General features: G+C 42.7%; 2 protein-coding genes across 4 annotated transcripts; one reads left to right on the top strand and one right to left on the bottom strand.

Annotated features, from left to right (window-relative positions):
* The first annotated feature begins 80 nt into the window (after positions 1 to 80).
* thoc5 (THO complex 5) lies at positions 81 to 11,499 on the top strand. 3 transcript variants are annotated; one of them, XM_079517117.1, is made up of 20 exons: positions 81 to 216; positions 504 to 605; positions 1,785 to 1,928; positions 2,612 to 2,725; positions 3,028 to 3,125; positions 3,255 to 3,401; positions 3,510 to 3,624; positions 3,814 to 3,946; positions 4,064 to 4,141; positions 4,458 to 4,501; positions 5,868 to 5,967; positions 7,291 to 7,399; positions 7,494 to 7,595; positions 8,337 to 8,433; positions 8,949 to 9,066; positions 9,160 to 9,263; positions 9,363 to 9,450; positions 10,685 to 10,800; positions 10,965 to 11,155; positions 11,268 to 11,499. In XM_079517117.1, exons 2-20 carry the CDS (start codon positions 510 to 512, stop codon positions 11,329 to 11,331), a joined length of 2,058 nt encoding a protein of 685 aa, XP_079373243.1. In that variant the 5' UTR covers positions 81 to 216; positions 504 to 509; the 3' UTR covers positions 11,332 to 11,499. The 3 variants fall into 3 exon arrangements, with proteins under 3 accessions (XP_079373243.1, XP_079373244.1, XP_079373242.1); XM_079517118.1 differs by having other exon boundaries at positions 500 to 605; XM_079517116.1 differs by having other exon boundaries at positions 478 to 605.
* Positions 11,500 to 14,435: 2,936 nt separating this feature from the next.
* Positions 14,436 to 18,925, bottom strand: LOC306933558 (uncharacterized protein; the record flags this gene model as incomplete). The annotated part of the gene is made up of 4 exons (XM_079515819.1): positions 14,436 to 15,657; positions 15,800 to 15,924; positions 16,611 to 16,810; positions 18,157 to 18,925. 4 exons carry the CDS (start codon positions 18,923 to 18,925, stop codon positions 14,436 to 14,438), a joined length of 2,316 nt encoding a protein of 771 aa, XP_079371945.1.

The following is an 18,925-nucleotide window of genomic DNA, read 5'->3' as shown; positions in this document are numbered from 1 at the left end:
AAATTGTATCTTTCATGGTTCAATTGCCTGTATTTTACTGTAGGTGGTAGTATAGGACATATAGCGCCACAGAGGCCTTTGTGGCCTGCGAGCTTCCGTACCGTACTAGACTGAACGAAGAGGGGACCTGGAGTGTGTACAGACCACGTTATTTAGGAAATAATCCGCAAATTATAGATTTCACTTGTGTGTTTTTCCCCCTTCCTTTTTCAACGGGTAAGCACATGATTCTGTCTAACTTCCCAATCACGAAGTGTCTTCGATCGTTTTATAACTTGTAACGGTGCGAAACTAACATGTTAGCTTCAGAGCTAGCTAGTTCCACTGACCTACTACTTAGCTCTGGTCGACGACTGGTCCATCGCAACCAGCTAGCTTAGCTAACGTTACTTGCGGGCAAATACTGGCATTCTTTGTTTACCCTTTCTTAGTAGTCAACTGATTTAAATAGTTTTCATTTTACATTTGATAATTTAGACTAAATGATTTTAATACATGGCCAGCAAATCATGTCCTCCGATGCCCTGAAGAAGCGGAAGGCTAAGGTGCTCCGCGGTGAAGGAGGAACTCCGGAGATGAAACGTAACCGAGATGGAGACCAGCAGGTGAGGATAACCCACTAGAGATGGATGTTCCCAGAACTTGTTCAAGTCAACGACAAGGTCAAGCGTCAAGGACCCCCAAATTGATTTGGAAGCAGACCCCCATATACCCCCAATATGAAACAGTTTGAAGTGTATTTTTTTGTTGTTGATCAAGTTATTTTATTTCTTTGTTAAAGGGGGTTCCCCCACCCCACAGGTTGAACAGCGAAACGGATACAAAATTACAATACATCAAAAACATCAATAATAATAATTAAATAAAGCAAGACGGGTACTTTACCATTGGATAAATTAAATGAAGAAAAGAAAGTAACAGTCATCAGATGTTGCCATGATTTAAGATTTGCTAATGCTGTGGATAAGATGTCTAGTGTGTTTTCTTGTGGCCCTTTCGAACGAGCTATAGAGAGTTCCAGAGAGATCATGTCCATTAATGAGAGGATCCATTGTGAGACCAAGTTTATGGGGAGGTTTCCATCTTAAAACGAGCAGTTGTTTTGCAGCTGTCAGCCCTAAGAGTCTTCTACATTGCATTGTCAATGTCAACCCAATCGCTGAATCATCATTCAACAAGAAAATATTAGGCAAGAGGGGAATTCTAGTTCCCATTACCTCAGATAGTACTTCTGAAACTCTAGACCAAAAACGATTGACATCTGGACACTCCCACATGTGCATGTAGGTGTCATACAGAGCCGGAGTTGAAAACGTTTCCTTGGAGTCAAATAGAATCTCTGGATACATTTGAAATTCAACATTTGATAGTTATAATTTCGTGATGAGAGTTTGAAGTGTATTGTTCCCCATACAAAATTGTGTTGTGTGCAATTTATTTTTTGTACAAAACTTTTAAAATTTGTTGACTAAGACAAAGGTGGGTAAATCTAAATGGTGTGTTCAAAAGACTAAGACTAAAATCAGAATTTGCTGTCAAAATTAAGACTAAGATTTTGCCCTGGTCCAGTGTGTTAGCGAGTGCACTGGAGCAGGGCTAGACTAAACTATTTCAGATGGGAAGAAGCGGGAAAAAACTGCAGGTCTACAAGCTCACTGCTTCACATCTCGTTGTGAGTTGTGACAACCTTCAACAATGACCTCATGATGATGGCGCTTGGTCAAGTTAGTCACATTTGATGGTAGAAAATTGTGCAAAGATGTATGCGTTTCTTTTTCTCCCAGGATGTCCGCGTGTACAGTGAAGAGGTGGAGTTGGATGGAAGGGATCCAGAGCAGGACTATTTGCAATACAAACAGACGTGTGAGAGTTTGGCCAAACTTATGGGAGAGATACAGGAACTTAAAGCTAATGGAGCTAAGGATGGGGTGAGACACATCAAGCACACACAATCAGTGCAAATGTACTACACTGCAGTTTTCCATACCAGGTATAAACAGCGCTGATCCTATGTGATATTACTCCATGTTCTGTATAATCTGAATAATATGAGAGCAGGGAGGTACTGTGTATATAACAAAACAAAACACAGTGGAAAGGAGTTGTGGTGGGGACAAAGACACACAACCTGTGGTGTTTGACAGCAGGCCAGGAGGAAAAACAATGGACAGCTTTGCTTATTAGACAGTCATTGGTCGGCTGCCTGATAAGTACAGTTACCTAACCTACTGAGGTTGCACTTACCCTACACAATAAAATCCTCTGTTCATTTATCAATTTGCAACTCTGAGCGTGTACACATGTAACCAAAAAGACCTATAGGTCCATCTGGTTCCATTCGCACACACGTATTTAGGTTATCACTGAGGATTTTATGTATGATAAGCTATGCAATTCACACATCCACTTTGTTCAGTTGCAGGTGTGTTGGACAGTGACAACTGAAGCAATCATGAACATGTTTCATGAATAAAAGGTCTCGCACACTGCTCTTGCTAAGCAGTTTTTTAGTTTTTTCGTTTTAGTTTAGTGACAGATGTTTCGGTCCCTCTAGTCTGTACCCTCATCAACTGTGTATGATAAACTGACAAGATGTCTCTTTCCCTTTCAGTCTGCTGAGGTTGAGCAGAGACGTATGCAGAGCTGTATCCATTTCATGAATCTGAAGAAACTCAATCGTTTGGCTCATATGCGACTAAAGAGAGGTCGAGACCAGACACATGAGGTAAGTTGCATAATGCATTATGTTCCATATATAGTGAGATGGTTGAAAATGAGCTCACCCACAATCCAAATGAGAACCCTTTCCCTCTACAATAATGTCCCTTTAGAATCTACTAGAAAGTATGGGGTTGACAAAAATAAACAAATTAGCCAAAGTCATTTCCTTACAATATTTGATAATGTATCATGTTAACTCTAATTTAAAAATATTTTTTTAAATGAGCCAATGCTGACATCCGAAGTCCATACATTGTTTTCCAGAATTATCATCTTTATATTGATTCTATGTGATGTTTCTCGCAGGCAAAACAGAAAGTGGATGTGCTACACCTTCAGTTGCAGAACCTCCTGTATGAGGTCATGCACCTGCAGAAAGAAATCAGCAAATGTCTGGAGTTCAAGTAAGTATATTTACTAGAGGCTGCACAATAATTCACTAAATATTGTGTTACATGTGTTTTTGGCGATTTTTCAGGCTACTGTCCTATCTAAAAGGCAAATTAAACGTCCTTTCCCTTTCCTTGTTCCAGATCTAAGCATGAAGAGATAGACTTGGTGAGTGAGGAAGAGTTTTACAAGGATGCCCCCTTAGTGATATCCAGGCCCCACATCACCAAAGAAGACTCCCACCAGCTCACTCTGGCACGACTCGACTGGGAGTTGGAACAGAGAAAGAGGTGCACAGAGACACTAATCCAAATACACACGGGTCCCAAGTGGACTATAAAGCACTGTATTAGATCGTGTTTTTAAACTGATAGTTTATACATTGTTGATGGTTGTAGGCTGGCAGAGAAATACAAGGAGTCTCAAACCACTAAAGAGAAGATCCAGAAGACCATTGAGGTCAAGAAGGAGCATTTGAGCAGCCTGCAGCCGGGCCTGAACGCTATCATGCAGGTACACACACTCTGGATAGTGTATTATTGCGTTACACATGGGGAAGGAAGCTATGCTGTTCTTCTCTTCTCTTGTTAATTTTTTAAAGCATTCCTTTTCATATCTCATTGCTGTGGATTTTTTTTTAAGATGTGTTAATCGTTGGTGTATTTTCTTTCACTTATGTATTGATCCTCGGTCCTCTCACAGGCATCTCTGCCAGTGCAGGAGTATCTGTCCATGCCCTTTGAGCAGACTCAGAAACAGACGGAGATCGCCCGGCACCTGCCCCCCTCTCTCTACGTATTGTTTGTTCAAGCCTCTGCTTACGGACAGGCCTGCGGTAAGCAGTGTTAATGTCTTCCAGACGCTGCACAAGTATATGTGTCTTTATAGTCCGTCTGGGAGCATATGTGAGTCTTGGCGTCTTAAGGATTTGTTTCTGTTGTTAATATTTCAGACAAGAATCTGTGTGTGTCGATCAGCGGAGATGTAGAGGAGGCCAAGGCTTTATCCAAACCTCCAGAGGACTCCCAGGGTAAAAGCTCTTCACACAACACACACAAGTGCAGTATATACTGTATACATAAATAATACAGACACAAACAAAATGTCTACATGCAAGTTTGAGAATCTAACAAATTGCTTTGAGGCTAAATTAATTGCCGCTTACGTTTCATGTTCTTAACCTCTTAAGCTCTATATTTTGTCATAATGTCAAGTAGCATATCTCGATGCATATGAAGATGGAAATTTCTGCTATTTTTTTAAATGTTTGGGAACTTTCATAACATCTTAACAATTGTCCTGTGAGCAAGAATGTAAACCTTTTCCCTGTTCTCTGTGCCGTCCAGATGATGAGAGTGACTCTGATGCAGAAGAGGAGCAGGAAAAAACTGTGAGTGCCACCATGACACAACACTGTGTCCGCATTCTCACTTATTCTCCCACATGCATACACACATGCATGCATGCACACACAGTGAGTTCAGCTGTCCCCTGGCATACCAATACTCCACTGAAGCTCACATACTGTGGTCTGGCACAGACTTGCACAGTGTGAGGGAAGAGCTATTGATTGCTTCCTGCGTCCGGCTTGGTGCCAGTCGAGGGATTCTGGGAATATTTACCGAGAATGGCTAGGTGACTGTAACCGGAGCTCACACTAGCATATACTCAGCATCATCAATGACCTCCTCGATCTCTCTCTCTCTCTCTCTCTCCCTCCCTCATACACACTCTCCATCTGTATTCTATATCCGTCTTTATTTATTTTTAATCACTCTATTGGGACTTCTGTTTTGCTGAGGGAGGTCCTCTGTGGTTCTCCTGTTAGGCTTGTGGCCTGGCCATCTTGCATTTGTTGCTGCACTCACTACTGGGGCAGCTCTGTTGAAAGGTCTCACATTTCCTCCTTACATCCTTCCCTCCATCTGTCCCTCCCATTAAACTGCATGTTGGTCCATTTTTTTCTGTAATTGTCAAGGGTTGAAATGTAAAGTTTCACATTTCACTGCTTGTGAGCAGCTGAAATTGGATACATGTTTGTTGCTGATCTCAGACTTGATATAGCACAATGTATAACATGTATTTAGCTTTTTTTTTGATAGTGGATATTTAACTGTCAAACGCTCCATGATTTTATTGATAAGGGGTAATCACTCCAAATTGAAAGGATTTGATTCACCCTTAACAGTTCCTTGAAGATGTTCCATAAGACCTGACAACCCTTTCTGGACCACTTTGTCACCCTTAGCATAGTGGAAGAACTCACTGACTAGTCTTGAACAGGAACACCCCCCCCCCCCCCCCCCCCCTAATTCCTCTGTATGAATGATTGATTTTGTTTGGTTATTGTCTTATTTTGCTTTGTTTTGACACACCATTTATGCTCTCTGTTTAAAGGTGTTTCATTGATCAGTGTTTGTATTCTTTTGTAAAAAGACAGACTTCTTTCATTTATCACTTGCAAGTTGCCACTTAATGTTTTTATTGTCTGTGCAAGACAAGAAGATTTGTAAAAAAGGAAAAGAAAAGATAAGGGGCAATCACATGGTTATAGCTGGCAGTTAGTTCAGGTTAGGTACTGTTAGTATGGTATGGGTTTTGGCATGATTAGGGTAAGAATCTGAGGAGGATCAGAGCGCATGGTGGTTTGGCATCCCTTAACCAATGCCGCCAGACAGCTGAAAATCCTCTGCTCTTTTCTTTTGGTTTACCCTCATGGGTTGTTTTATTTCCTGTCCGATGTTCTCATCTTACAGAAGAGGAGAAGACCCACCACAGGAGGCCAGCTTGATGATAAGCGACGTGAGATGCTGAAGAGACACCCTCTGTCCCTTTGTTTAGATCTCAAGTGTAAAGGTAACTCACAAGTTATGTCATATGTGTTTTGGGATGCCAGCAACGCAGGAGCTAGAGCGACCGATTGGGAATCGAACGGTTCCCGGTTCGATCGCTGCTCCCCTGGGTTAGTGTTGAAGCTATCTGAGAACCTGTCAAAAATAATGTAAAAACACTTAAAACGTCACCCTATTTTCCTTGAATTTGAATTGAATTCAACACTGTCTCGAGAGACTAATGTCAAAGTATCCCTGAGCAACTACTTCCAATGAGCAGGTTGGTGCCTTGTGGTGTTATTTCCACCAGGCCGGCGATAACAATGCAGGCCAAACAAGATGTGTTATTGCACCTGGGCGCTGTCAATTGTTTGAATAAAATTAATATAAATGTGTGAGGCAGGGTGTCGGAGACCCCCAGATTGGGGACCCCTGGTCTAGACAACTGAGGCCAATTCTGGGCCTGAGAGACCAACCATAGCCGGTTAGAGGGGATAGAGGGGTAAAGCAAAGGTTGAACATGGTGTTATATTGTTCTCTCTGTTTAAGGCAATTGATTATGCTCTTTGAGAGTCAATAAAAGACATAACACTCTCACATAAAGTGTGCATAGGTTATTGTATTTGATGTACAAAGAGTGTAATGCTTAACAGTAATGCACATTATAAAGTGCTTTGAATAAAATCGCTATATAAAAAGCGCCATTTTCCATTAAAATGGCTGCAATAAGTCTGAGTGACCCAAACATTCATAATACAACAGACCTGCGTTCTATATTGTTTAACTTTGGCCCAGTCTACTATCAGTATTACACGTCATCAGGTCATGCCACCAGTTGACCCTAGTCTGCCCCCTGTTGGTGATGAGGTATCACTGACAGTTTGGAGGGGGGATCTGCATTGCAGGCGTAACTCTATCTAAAGCACCAAAAAAGGGTGGGGAGGGCGAAAATAAGAGGCGAGAGAGATGCTTGCAGCAGTATGAAACAGCAGCAACTACAGCATTCTGTAAGCATGCCTCTTTTCGCCTCTTCCTGGGTGCTCACAGGTGGGTTCCCAGCCCTGCATTTTCCTCTAATGCAGCTGAGTGTAGTAGCTTGTTTGCTACTACATGTTGATTGCAGTGTGCTATAGTAGTTGCTGTGAGTGACCAGTGTCATTGCGTGCAGTGTCACTGTAACTGCAAAAAGGTGCTGAAAGTATAGTAGTATCCCTTCACTGTCCGCAACCTATTACCCCCCACACCCAGGTTCCATTTATTAATGAATAAAACAGTTGAGCATAAAGCAGTTGAATTAAGCAGTGACATAATGAGGTAACATTATTTTACATCCCTCCTGTCTCCCCAGATGGCAGTGTTCTCCATCTGTTCTTCTACTACCTGATGAACCTCAACATTATAACTGTGAAGACTAAGGTGTCCACCTCGACTGACCTCACCACAGCCGTCAGTGCAGGGTGTGTACAGGAGTGCGTGTGCTGTGTCCCACTTAGATTTTTGTCTTATTTTTCCTGATTGTATAATCTAATGTTTTTTTTAATTTTCTCCCAGTGAACTGTTGAACTCAAATACTCTACTCAACTGCCTCTATGCCAATGACCAGGGCCAGGAAACACCCAACCCAGCTAACCGCTACCAATTTGATAAAGTCGGGTAAGGATTTTAAGCATGTTGCAACACCAGGGTGAATTACCTTTAAGCTTTAAGACAAGTAGATGTTAAAGAACCATACAGGCAATTTTTGGCTAGATCTTTCAAATCATCCTGTGCTTTTAAAACGCATTAACCCATTTAGGCCTGAGCTCAACATTTTAAAAAAATCTTCTAAATCCTCCAGTTTTCTGAAATAAAAATGTTCACGATTTTTCAAAAATAGCAGACCTACAAGCTCGTAGCTTGTAGATCTGCTATTTTTCAATAGCTAAATTATAACAATGTTTAAAAGACCAAAAGGGGTTCCCGCCCAGAATGGGTTAAAGCGACAATTTCACAACTTTGTCAAAAAGAAAACCTTTTTAGTGCACTACCTATCAAGTGAGTGTCTTGGAATGGGATCCAGTGGCTTAATCCAAAATTCAACAAGTCATGGTATGCTTTGAAGTATGGTATGCTCGTGAGTCATCATAGGCAAAAAATACCAGTAGGGTCCTTTAAAATTAAATATGTCCAGAATGAATGAATCATGCTGTAACATAAAAGGAGCAAATTAATGAACACTACCCCATACATTTTAGACTAGCACTGCTGCCAACTTTTAGGTCTCACTTAGTGGAGCAGAAATGGCACTATGCTAGAGTGACAGTGATATATATTTATAGCACAATAAGCTTGACATTTCACTCGCTGTATCACTATATAAAACAAGTAGAGTGAAGCATGTTGTTCTCTTGTAAGGATCGTGACATTTGCTGACTACATTGAGGAGTTGGGCCACCCCTACCTGTGGGTCCAGAGTCTCGGAGGACTGCAGTTTCCCAGCGATGCCCCAGAGGTGTGTGGCTGTTCACTTCTAACTGTATGATGTACAGCTATATAATAACATCTCTAATAGACTAGGTGCACAGTAAAATACTAAAATCCTGTTTAAAATTGTTAATGTGACACTGAGGTTGTACAAAGGGAATGGACCTGTAAGGGTTAATTTGGTTGTAAACTCAGGATATCACTGAGTATTTTAGGTAGGCCTCATATGAAAGATCCAAGTATGAAGATATTGAAAACATCTTGTACAAAGTTACTTACAAAATCATGGATCTCTCTTTCTGTTGCTTTCCCTCAAAGGTGATGTACAAGTCTGGTAATAATCCCACACAGTATCCTCAGTGTTCATTCAACTTATTTGGTTACATTTGTACACTCCAAGAGTTACAGTGGATAAATTAACAATGAGGATTTTCATTTGACTGTTCAGTAGGCTCTTGGAGTGTAAAAACACAGAGGAAATAACTGCATACATAACATGGAGATACATTGGTGTGATGTGACCTTGCTCTGTGTTGTTTCCAGGGTGTGTGCCGCGGCAGGGGCAGTTCTCTGAGTGCCAGCCACATGGAGAGTACCATGAAACTGCTGAGGGGGCGTGTCCAGTCACGTCTTGCCCTGCACAAACAGTTCGCCTCACTGGGTAGAAATGACACACACACGTGCAACAGCGAGCCTCTTATTCATCCATCCCTTGATATAATGTCACTGAACGCATTCTTTATTCTGTCCCCAGAGCACAGCATCGTCCCAGTCTCCAGTGAGTGTCAGCATCTCTTCCCTGCCAAAGTCATCTCCCGATTGGCTCGCTGGACTACAGTCACACACCAAGAGTACAGGGTAATCGCACGCATGCCCTTCACGATAAGAATCTGCCTGTAATAAAACTACAAAGCCAAGGACATTTGACTGATATTCTGCTCTTCTCTCTCTTGCCAGGACCTGATGTTTACGCAGCATGTGATAGATGCTGGTCTGGCTAAGGAGACTGACCTCTACTTCATGAGTGTGGTGGAGAGAGGCACAGGTACATCATAGGGACTGTGTATGCTTGTTCAATGATTCTCAACCTTTTTAATTTATTTTATTTTTGTAAGATCATTTTGGGCCTTTTTCTGCCTTTATTTGATAGTTTACACTTAGAGTAAGGCCCCTGCTGCCACCCTTAGATCTCCATATATTGAGCTGACCTGTTCTGACATTCTGTGTGTGTGTGTGTGTGTGTGTGTGTGTGTGTGTGTGTGTGTGTGTGTGTGTGTGTGTGTGTGTGTGTGTGTGTGTGTGTGTGTGTGTGTGTGTGTGTGTGTGTGTGTGTGTGTGTGTGTGTGTGTGTGTGTGTGAGCCATTGCTGCCTCTGTTGTAAAGCTACATGATTATATTAAAACATTTTATTTATTGTGCATTATTGCACATAGACAAAATGCATTAATATTACAGAGCGTTTGCGCACCACAGTTTGGGAAAGCCTGCATTAGGCCATGGACCCCCATTTGATATGCTTTTTATCTCTAGAACTTCAATCTACACTGTAAAATTCTCATTGTTAATTTACCTCAGTGTATTACGGGTCCATTTGGTTCCATTTGTATACTCCCTGAATTACAGACCCTTAATTTTCCATTTGGTTCTTAATATAATTAAATTGACCTGGGGACCCCTGGAAGCCCCTCCTGGATCTCTGGGGGGTCCCTGAACCATACTTTGGAAACCAGTGGACTAGATGTGTTAATAATAATATCTGAGGAAGAAATAGAGTCCACAACACTGGTAGGAAAAACTCAGCTCCACTGTTTTATTGATTCTTCTGAGTTTCCTGAAGTTTCCTCAAGAAGATCCCAGTGATCGAAACGTTGAATCAATAAACCAGTGGAGCTGAGTTTTTCCTACCAGTGTTGCGGACTCTATTTCTTCCTCTTGTACTGCCATTTTGTCCAGCACCTGGGCTAGAGTGGATGTGCATGCTCTATTACCTTTTGTTTAATAATATCTCAAATATATATAGCACTTTTCTAAGTGACCCAATGACGCTTTAAAAGATTAACAAAAACACTAAGAAAAGGCAGTTAATCGGTGAAACAGGTGGGTGTGCTGTTAGCTGCAGTTAGGCTGGAGAGGGGGGTATGGGGAGCAGTTTTGAAGGATTGGAGGGTGGGGGCAGCAAAAAGAAAGTCCCCTGTACTTCTATTGATGATGGACTTTACTACCAAACTACCGTTTTCTGTCTGTGATTAGATTGTTTATCAGTTTTTCTATCACCTCAGCTCGTCTCCAGGCTGCGGTGGTGTTGAGCCCCCGTTACCCAGGAATTTCCCCTCTATTCTCCCTCTCGCTCAGCTGGAAGGGAGAGCGAAGTGGACGTACCGATGACAACCTCAGAGTAAGAAAGAATAATAATCAAATAATTTGTCATCTCTTTCTTTGTCTATATCATTTATCTTATAAATCAGTATTTTAAGTTACCTTTTTATTGTGCTCTAGTTAGCATATTCAGCATATAGCATTGTTCAGTCTGTGAACGACATTTTTCTTACCCTGTCTCAGGCCATGGAGAGTGAGGTGAATGTGTTCAAAAATGAGCTCCAGGGACCCCGTCCAGGCCACCAGCTGCTGACCAATCAGTTAGCACGCCTGTGTGTCTGTCTGGATGTGTATTTGGAGACGGACGGCCAAGACGACAGCGTAGAAGGACCTCGGGAGTTCCCACGTGAAAAGATGTGCTTACGCACTGTTAGGTACAGGCCTGCATCAGTGACCAGTGAACTGCTCGCAAACATAAGAAAAAGACAAAAAGCTGCAAATTCATCTTTATAAACATAACTAAGAAGTCTCTCTCTTCTCTCTCAGGGGTCCCAACCGCCTGAAGCCATTCAAGTACAACCATCCCCAGGGCTTCTTCAGTCATCGTTAACATGACCATAGCACACCACCGTAGCGAACCTTATGTCTCCACACAGGGTTTATCTTTTTTACCGTAGGACCTTAGTTTGAACCTCACATACTGTGTACCCCTAATAGTGTTCTTTTTTATCACTATGTTCTTTATGACTTCGAAAATAAATTTTCTTGAATAACCTTGTATCTTGATGTTTTCAATACCTCTTCTGCTGTTCACTCAAACGTTTCCTCCCTGCTTCAAATTCAAGCTCTGTCTTTACCTTTCTCTCTGCTATTCTATTTATAGGTTTAGAAAGTACTAAAGCTGATGATTATGCTATTGGGGTTCAGCAGTGCTCTTAGCTGAGTCATTCCCACAGAGGTAAATGTTTCTGGTATATAGAACAGTTTTTTTAAAAGGAAAGGAAAATGGGAGGGGTGGGGAGTCATGCGTCATAAAAACCCCATTAAAATTGTCATTTCAATTCCAATTAACTGTCTCAGACTTTATTTATAAAGCACATTTTACAACTAAATTCATAAGATTATTGTGCCACTCTGACCACTTTCCGTCCCTATTTTGGCCATGTCATTGTCATTGGCTAAAATAGATCGGCAGGTTCACACCTATTTTTTCTTTTTTTTTTAAATAAATTATTTAAGCCATCAGGGAGGCTATTTGGAGGTCCTTGTCATGAAAATTGGTCCTTACTAATGCTCATGATAAAATGGTACCATTTTGTTCCTACTCTGTCTGTGTCTCAGGACACCTGTGGACACTTCAGAAAGCTACCAGTGACGACGACATTTATTTTTAAACAAGATTTCTCATTTTTTATTTAATCTTATTACATCAAGAACAATCATGGCTTCAATTTTAGTATGCTAGCTTTCCAGCAATAGAAAGCCTGCAGTTTCTATTAGCTTGGATTCGCTATCGATTATGTCACTGGTGGGCCAGTTTCTGAACTTCCCACAGCCCTCTAAGGCACAGACGGGGTAGACAAAAATGGTACCATATTATGCGCATTAGAGCGGACCAATTATATGAAGATGGATTGAAAATGGCTGAAATCGTCCTTTTAATGCACATTTTCAAAATGTGAAGTCTAGTTATTCTGAAAGCAGTGGAAGAGGAAGCGGACACTGGAATACTGTGCATTATTGCTTCTTACATGCACCTCATGTCTGAGTGGTGGTTGATTAGATGCTGATCTTTTGTACCAACACTGAAATAGTTCCCTGGCATTTCTCTGCCCATCAGTCAAAGCAACCAGGGATAATTGTAGACAATTGTAATTGTAGACAGTTATTACATTTGTTTATTTTAAATTTGTTATGAGGGTCGGTTTGGCACTTTTTGGCACATGTTGTTGCCCCCCCTCGGCGTATTGCCCTACTCGCAGTGCGTATTGCGCGTATACGTAGCGTAATAATAATTATAATAAAGTAACACATCTTTTACTTTCTCTAATAACCTAAAACATGAACCTTGGTTAAAAAAACAAAGTTGTCCTTTAAGTGTTTTCATGTATCCTTATATTCATCATGCTATTAATACCAGCCGTTGATCGGGTGCAGTGAGACTGCGTTTGGCCAGTACAGTAGATGAGGCAGGCCATGCCAGGACAAAGTTTTGCACTGTCAGCTGAATTGTGTCCAGCAGCAGTAAGTGTAATCGTGTGTGCAAGAGAGGTTTCTCATTTACCTAAATTGAACTGGCATTTACTTTTAACACAGATGAGATAAGAGGATGGTGTTTCTATCCAATTGTACTTTTACTGGGTGTAGTCAGTAATAAATCCTGTTCAAAGGAACAGCCATTCTGGGGAATGATGTACTTTATCTATAAATAGCTTAAATCAGTATTCATCACAGTTGAGTCTGACAAGAACAGATTTTCTCATTAGTTTTTCCTCATCACATATTTATTACCTTTCTCGTTGACTTTGTGAATGATAGCCTTAATTGCTCATTTAACCAAGCCTATATTGTACAGGGAATTTAAATATGTATTTATATAATAAATGCTTAATATGTTACCGTTGGAATTATTTGGTGGATAGTTTTGTCAGAAAGAGGAAATGCAGGAGATAATTCATTCTGGTGTGGATGTACTGTATGAAGACAGACATAATAACTTTACAGTACCGTACAGTAGAGCTCATAGAAGTGCTGCCTGAAATACTGTGATACTGTATTCCTGTTCGGTGTAACTATTAGTAGCCTCTTATTTTCCTGATTTATGTATGAACCTGGACTCTGAGACATCAGTATGGGTGGGGTGGCAGATTTGGGAGGGTACAGCTCCCCCTCTTAGCCGCAATGCAGTGTAAGACACAGCATGAGGAAATGTATACACTTGTTGCCTTCATTCTTTGTTGCGTCTGATGTGTCATCTAAGGTCACATTTCAATGATATCATACAGGGGGAAATGAGAAGTCATAAAACCTGTTTATTATTTCTTTACCTTTATTCATCTGTTTGCATATTCTCAACAGTTTATACATAGCACAGTCATCTTTGTCCTAGCATTACAGACAGGAGAGTGAAACGTTGCAGTTCAGCCATCAGCAGAAACTGCAATAAGGTGCGCAGCGAGCAAGTTCAAGTCTTTCTTACCTCTATATCTGTAAATATAATATAGACATTTAGATCTCAATAAATATACATTTATATATTATATATTCATTTGTCACAATCTTTAGCTTGATGTTTTTTTTGTTTTTGTTTTTTACATCTACCCTCAAGGGCATGTCGGTACAAACCCCTGCGGTCCCATTGGGATTCTATTTAAATGCACTTGTAATTATTAAGGGCAGTAGTCAACATTCAGATAAGAGTTTTAGAGCATTCTGCATTCACTACAGTCATACATCAGAAGCATCATAGGGGGGTGTAATGGCCATACCTGTGCAGTGCTGTGTGGGGGTAGTAGTATTTGCTAGAGAATCACTATTGCTTACATACATACAATCATGTCACCCACTTTGCTTTGGACATCTGCTGTCCTGCCAAATAGCCCCTCTGCCCCCCCCCCCCCCCCCCCTCCCCTCCCCTCCCCTCCCTTAAAGTTCTTTGGCGTCTCAACCTCCTCCTGTCTTCAAACCCTGGAAATGGTCACAGCTTTTGTAGTCTCACTTCTTGACCTTCTCATCCTTACTCTCCTTGGCCTCTGTGCCGGAGGACTTCTCCGCCACCTCAGTCTTCAATCCGTCTTTGTCCTCCTTGCTGTCAGCCTTCTCCTTTTTCTCCTCTGGTTTCTTCTCCTCTTTCTTGGTCTCCTTCTCGGGCTCTGCTTTAGGGGCAGCCTTCACTTCCGATTTGTCCTCTGTTTTTGGTGGGGACGGCTTCTCGTCCTTAGCAGGGGTGGGACTGTCTTTGGGGGCAGACTTGTCTTCTGCAGGCTTGCTGGGAGCATCAGGTTTAGGATCGTCTGCCTTCTTTGGGGATTCCTCTGACTTGCTCTCATCCTTCTTCACATCAGTTTTTTCCGGCTTGCTCTCAGGCTCCTTGTCTTTGGGCTCCTGCTTCTTCTCCTCCTTCACAGGGGCAGCAGGCTCAACTTTCTCCTCCTCCTTTGGGGTATCTTTTGCAGCAGAGGGTGTGGCCTTTTCCTTGACTGGGGACTTTGGTTCCGGGGTTTTGGGAAGAGGGGATTTGGGAGGGGGAGATTTGGATTCAGGGGATTTGCTGGTTGGGGACTTTGACACTGGCGACTTGGCTGCAGGTGATTTTGCTGGTGGTGATTTCGGAGCTGGGGATTTTGACTCAGGGGACTTGGATGCAGGGGATTTGACAGCAGGGGACTTGGCAGGGGATTTTGGCATCGGTGATTTAGATGGTGGTGATTTAGATTGAGGTGATTTAGATGGTGGTGATTTAGATTGAGGTGATTTAGATTCGGGTGATTTGACAGTAGGAGATTTTGGCTGAGGGGTTTTGGGGGGAGATTTGGATGGAGGAGAAGCAGCCTTTGCAGGAGACTTGGACTTCTCATCTTCCTCACCCGCCTCCTCTTCCTCACCCTTTTCTCCCTCTTCCTCTCCCTTTTCCTCCTCTTCCTCTCCCTCTTCCCCTTTGTCATCCTCATCTTCCTCACCATCTCCCTCCTTCTCCTCTTCTTTGGTTTCCTCGCCCTGCTCTTCTTCCTCCTCAGCTTCATCACCTTCCTCTTTCTCCTCTTCTTCGTCGGCCTCCTCTGTCACCTCAGTGACCTGGGTCTCATCTGTCTGCTCCTCCACAATGACTGTATCAGAGATCTCATCTCCCTTCAAGTGGCCAGGGATCCTGCTTTCGAGGAAGGAGTATGGGCCACCTCCTGACACAAATCGGTTCTCCTCTCCCTCCAGTAGCTTCCTGTTTGTAACAACACAAGATAATTTAGAAAATGCTGTAATATTTTCAACACAGCCCAATTTTACGTTTTAAATGTGACGTTCTGTCATCTATAGCACTTGAAATACAATGACATTCAAATCTAAAAAGATATCTGGCCAACCTGTAAGCTGCGATCTCAATATCTAGAGCCATCTTCACATTCAGGAGCTCCTGGTAGTCCCTAAGCTGACTGGCCATCTCCCACTTGGTGCTCTTCAGCTCAGAGTCCAGCTGATGGATGGTCTCCTGTGAAATGTAAAACACATGCACATATTCTGTCAAAAATGGAATCAGAGTCAAGATGACCTAGTCAAGAGACCAGCAGGTGAGGATAGCTAACCTACTACAGTAGGAGATTAGCCTCGGTCCCAGGCTTACTCAGGAGATGGATGTGCCCAGAACCTGTTCCAATCAACGTCAGGACCCCCAAATTGATTTGGAAACAGACCCCCATCTGAATATGAAAACAGTTTGAAGTGTATTGTCCCCCATACAAAACTGTGTTGTGTGCGATTTCTTTTTTGTACCAAACTTTAACATTTTGTTGACTGAGACAGTGAGACTAAAAGTCAAAGGTGGGTAAAACTAAATGGTGTGTTCAAAAGACTAAATCAGAATTTGCTGTCAGAATTAAGACTAAGACTAAATAAAGACTAAGGTTTTTGATATTTAGTTGACTAAGACTAGACTAAGACTAGTCCTGGTCCAGTGTGTTAGTGAGTGTACTGGGCCAGGACTAGACTAAACTAGACTAAACTATTTCAGATGGGAAGAAGGGAAAAAAAGAAACGGCAGGTCTACAAGCTCACTGCTTCACATCTTGAATGGTATTGTGTGTGCAGAGATCACTCTTGCCCTCCAACATTCAGAATTTTAACACATGAGGCTGACAATAGAGAGTGGAGTGTGGTGTGGTGTGCTGACACACGTGCCTGTAGTGAGTTGAGATCTCCATGGTGCCTGTCCTCGCTCTCCATGCGTTGCCTCTCCAATGAGTCCTTGGTACCGCGGAGAGTCTCCAGCTCGATGGTGCGGCTCTGGAGCTGACGGCGGTACTCTGAGATCTCGTCCTGGGTGCCACGGATTGCATCATGGTTGGTCCTCGCTGCATCTGACAGATGATCCATGCGCACTGCAGGGTACACAGGCACACAAAAACACATACCGGTATGTGTTAGAGGTAACAAGTGTTTGGGAAATTGTGTGACTGTGTACAGTATATACATCTGAGAAGTTTGGATAGACACTTGTGAAATGCTGTCTGTTTTGCATATTGCGACACAATTCAACTTCCAGGCAGACTGCTATTCAGACTATGGCTGTGTGCGTAGCAGACATTTAATGTCAACTAATTTGACCTGCCCTCTTTTGACCTGCCACTGCTAGTAATTACTATAGAAGCCTTAAAGTAACCTTGAAAGTATCCATCTGTCAGTCTGACTCAGCTCCTGTCCAACAAGCAGAGTCACTGCTGCAGTCAGCTTGACAGCAAAGAGGGAAGGTCATTTGGTTTTCACCTTTTATTAAGGGATATTGATTCAGCATTATACTGTAAGGCTAAAGTATAGTGGATGCATAGTCCTGCGAACGTCTGTACTGCATAGACATTGTTTTGGGTGAAGATGCTGTGTCATGCAGTCTCACCATAACCTTGCTTTAAGTATAATATTATACATGCATCTGGCTCTACATATTTTAAGTGACCTTGGATTCAAGGCTATAACTCCCATCACAATAACATATCGGTCCAAGGGAGACTGTATAGCCTACAACAGAGATTGAAAATAGATTGAAAACAGAGATTGAAAATAGATTGCGGTTGATCTGTCTCTGTCTTTCAACAACAAATAATGATCTAATCTGTTATTTGTACGATCCAAATACAAGGGAAAAACCCCAAAACTAGAACAAACCAGCTGGCAGTGAGCATGTAACTTAATTATCCTCCCTGCACTGCATGCGTGTCATCAGACCCCTGCAATGCATATTTCTAGCAAAAGATGATTATCCTGCTGCTGGCAATGATGTAGCACAATTATTATGCATAGAACTGCATGCAGAAAATTGGCAGAGCTGTTATAGCCTATAGTTATTATACTATAACAGATGGCTAGATTATTTAATCTTTATTTTAACCTATATTTTGTTTAATTGTCATTGTCTTTCTATACGATTAAAATATAGATTATATATATATATATATATATATATATATATATATATATATATATATATATATATATATATATATATATAATTTGTCATGACTGTTATTGAGGTAAACAAAGTTACAGTCAAAAAGTATTGTTTCTTCTTAGAATCTCATTCTCTTCTGTAGCCTATAGTGAGATGATACACTGCAAAATCCTGTGCATTTATCCATTTGTAACTTTGTAATTGGTATATTTACATTTTGTACACTGGTACAGTTAACTTATGCTCGTGGTTAATAAGTGGCTTGTTATGCCTGTGTGTTACCTTTAAACCACTCTTCGGTCTGCACTGCGCTCTTGCTGGCATGAGTGTCCAGCTGGGAGCGGATCTCCCGCAGTGCGCTCGTGACGTCCGCCTTGTGCGTGTCCCGCACCTCGAAGTTCACCTGCGCGCCCTGAATCTGCGCGAGGAGCTCGGCCACCTCCTCCTCGTGGTTCTTCTTGAGAAACGCGGATTCGTCCTCCAGCGCGCGCAGCTTCTTGTCCAGCTCGCAGCGCGTGAGCTGGCACTCGTCCGTGTACTTGTTCATGGCCCGCGCGGCGGCGTCGGTCTCCTCGCGGTTGCGAGCCTCGTCCTCAAGCCTGCCCCGCAGGTGCTGGATGTCCTCCTGCAGGTGCTCGTGCTCCAGGAGCGTGCGCGCCTTCTCGCCGGTCAGCTGCTGCAGCAGACCCCGCAGGTCGCCCAGCTCGCGCTCGTAGTGCTCACCGACCGATGCGCGTCCCGCCTGGCTCTGTCGCAGAGCAGCCGCCTCTGCCTCCAGGTTCCTGTTGTGCATCTCCAGGTTACGGACCTTGTCGATGTAGCCGGCGAAGCGGTCGTTCAGAGTCTGCAGGATCTCCTTCTCGTTCCTCCGCATGTCTCCGCTGTAGCTCTCCAGGCCGTCCTGGAGCTGCAGGGGCTGCTGGCTGTAGGTGGGGCGGCGGCGCTGCTGCTGCTGAGAGTGGAAGCCACTGGAGGAGACCGATGTCGGCCGAGCCTTGCGGTACGACGCACTTTGGCCATAGTAGTGGTGGTGGTCCATCGAGAAACTCAT

The sequence above is a fragment of the Electrona antarctica genome (genome assembly GCF_951216825.1).
Source record: "Electrona antarctica genome assembly, chromosome: 12".
Lineage (NCBI taxonomy): Eukaryota > Metazoa > Chordata > Actinopteri > Myctophiformes > Myctophidae > Electrona > Electrona antarctica.
This window is presented reverse-complemented; position numbering and strand designations above follow the sequence as displayed.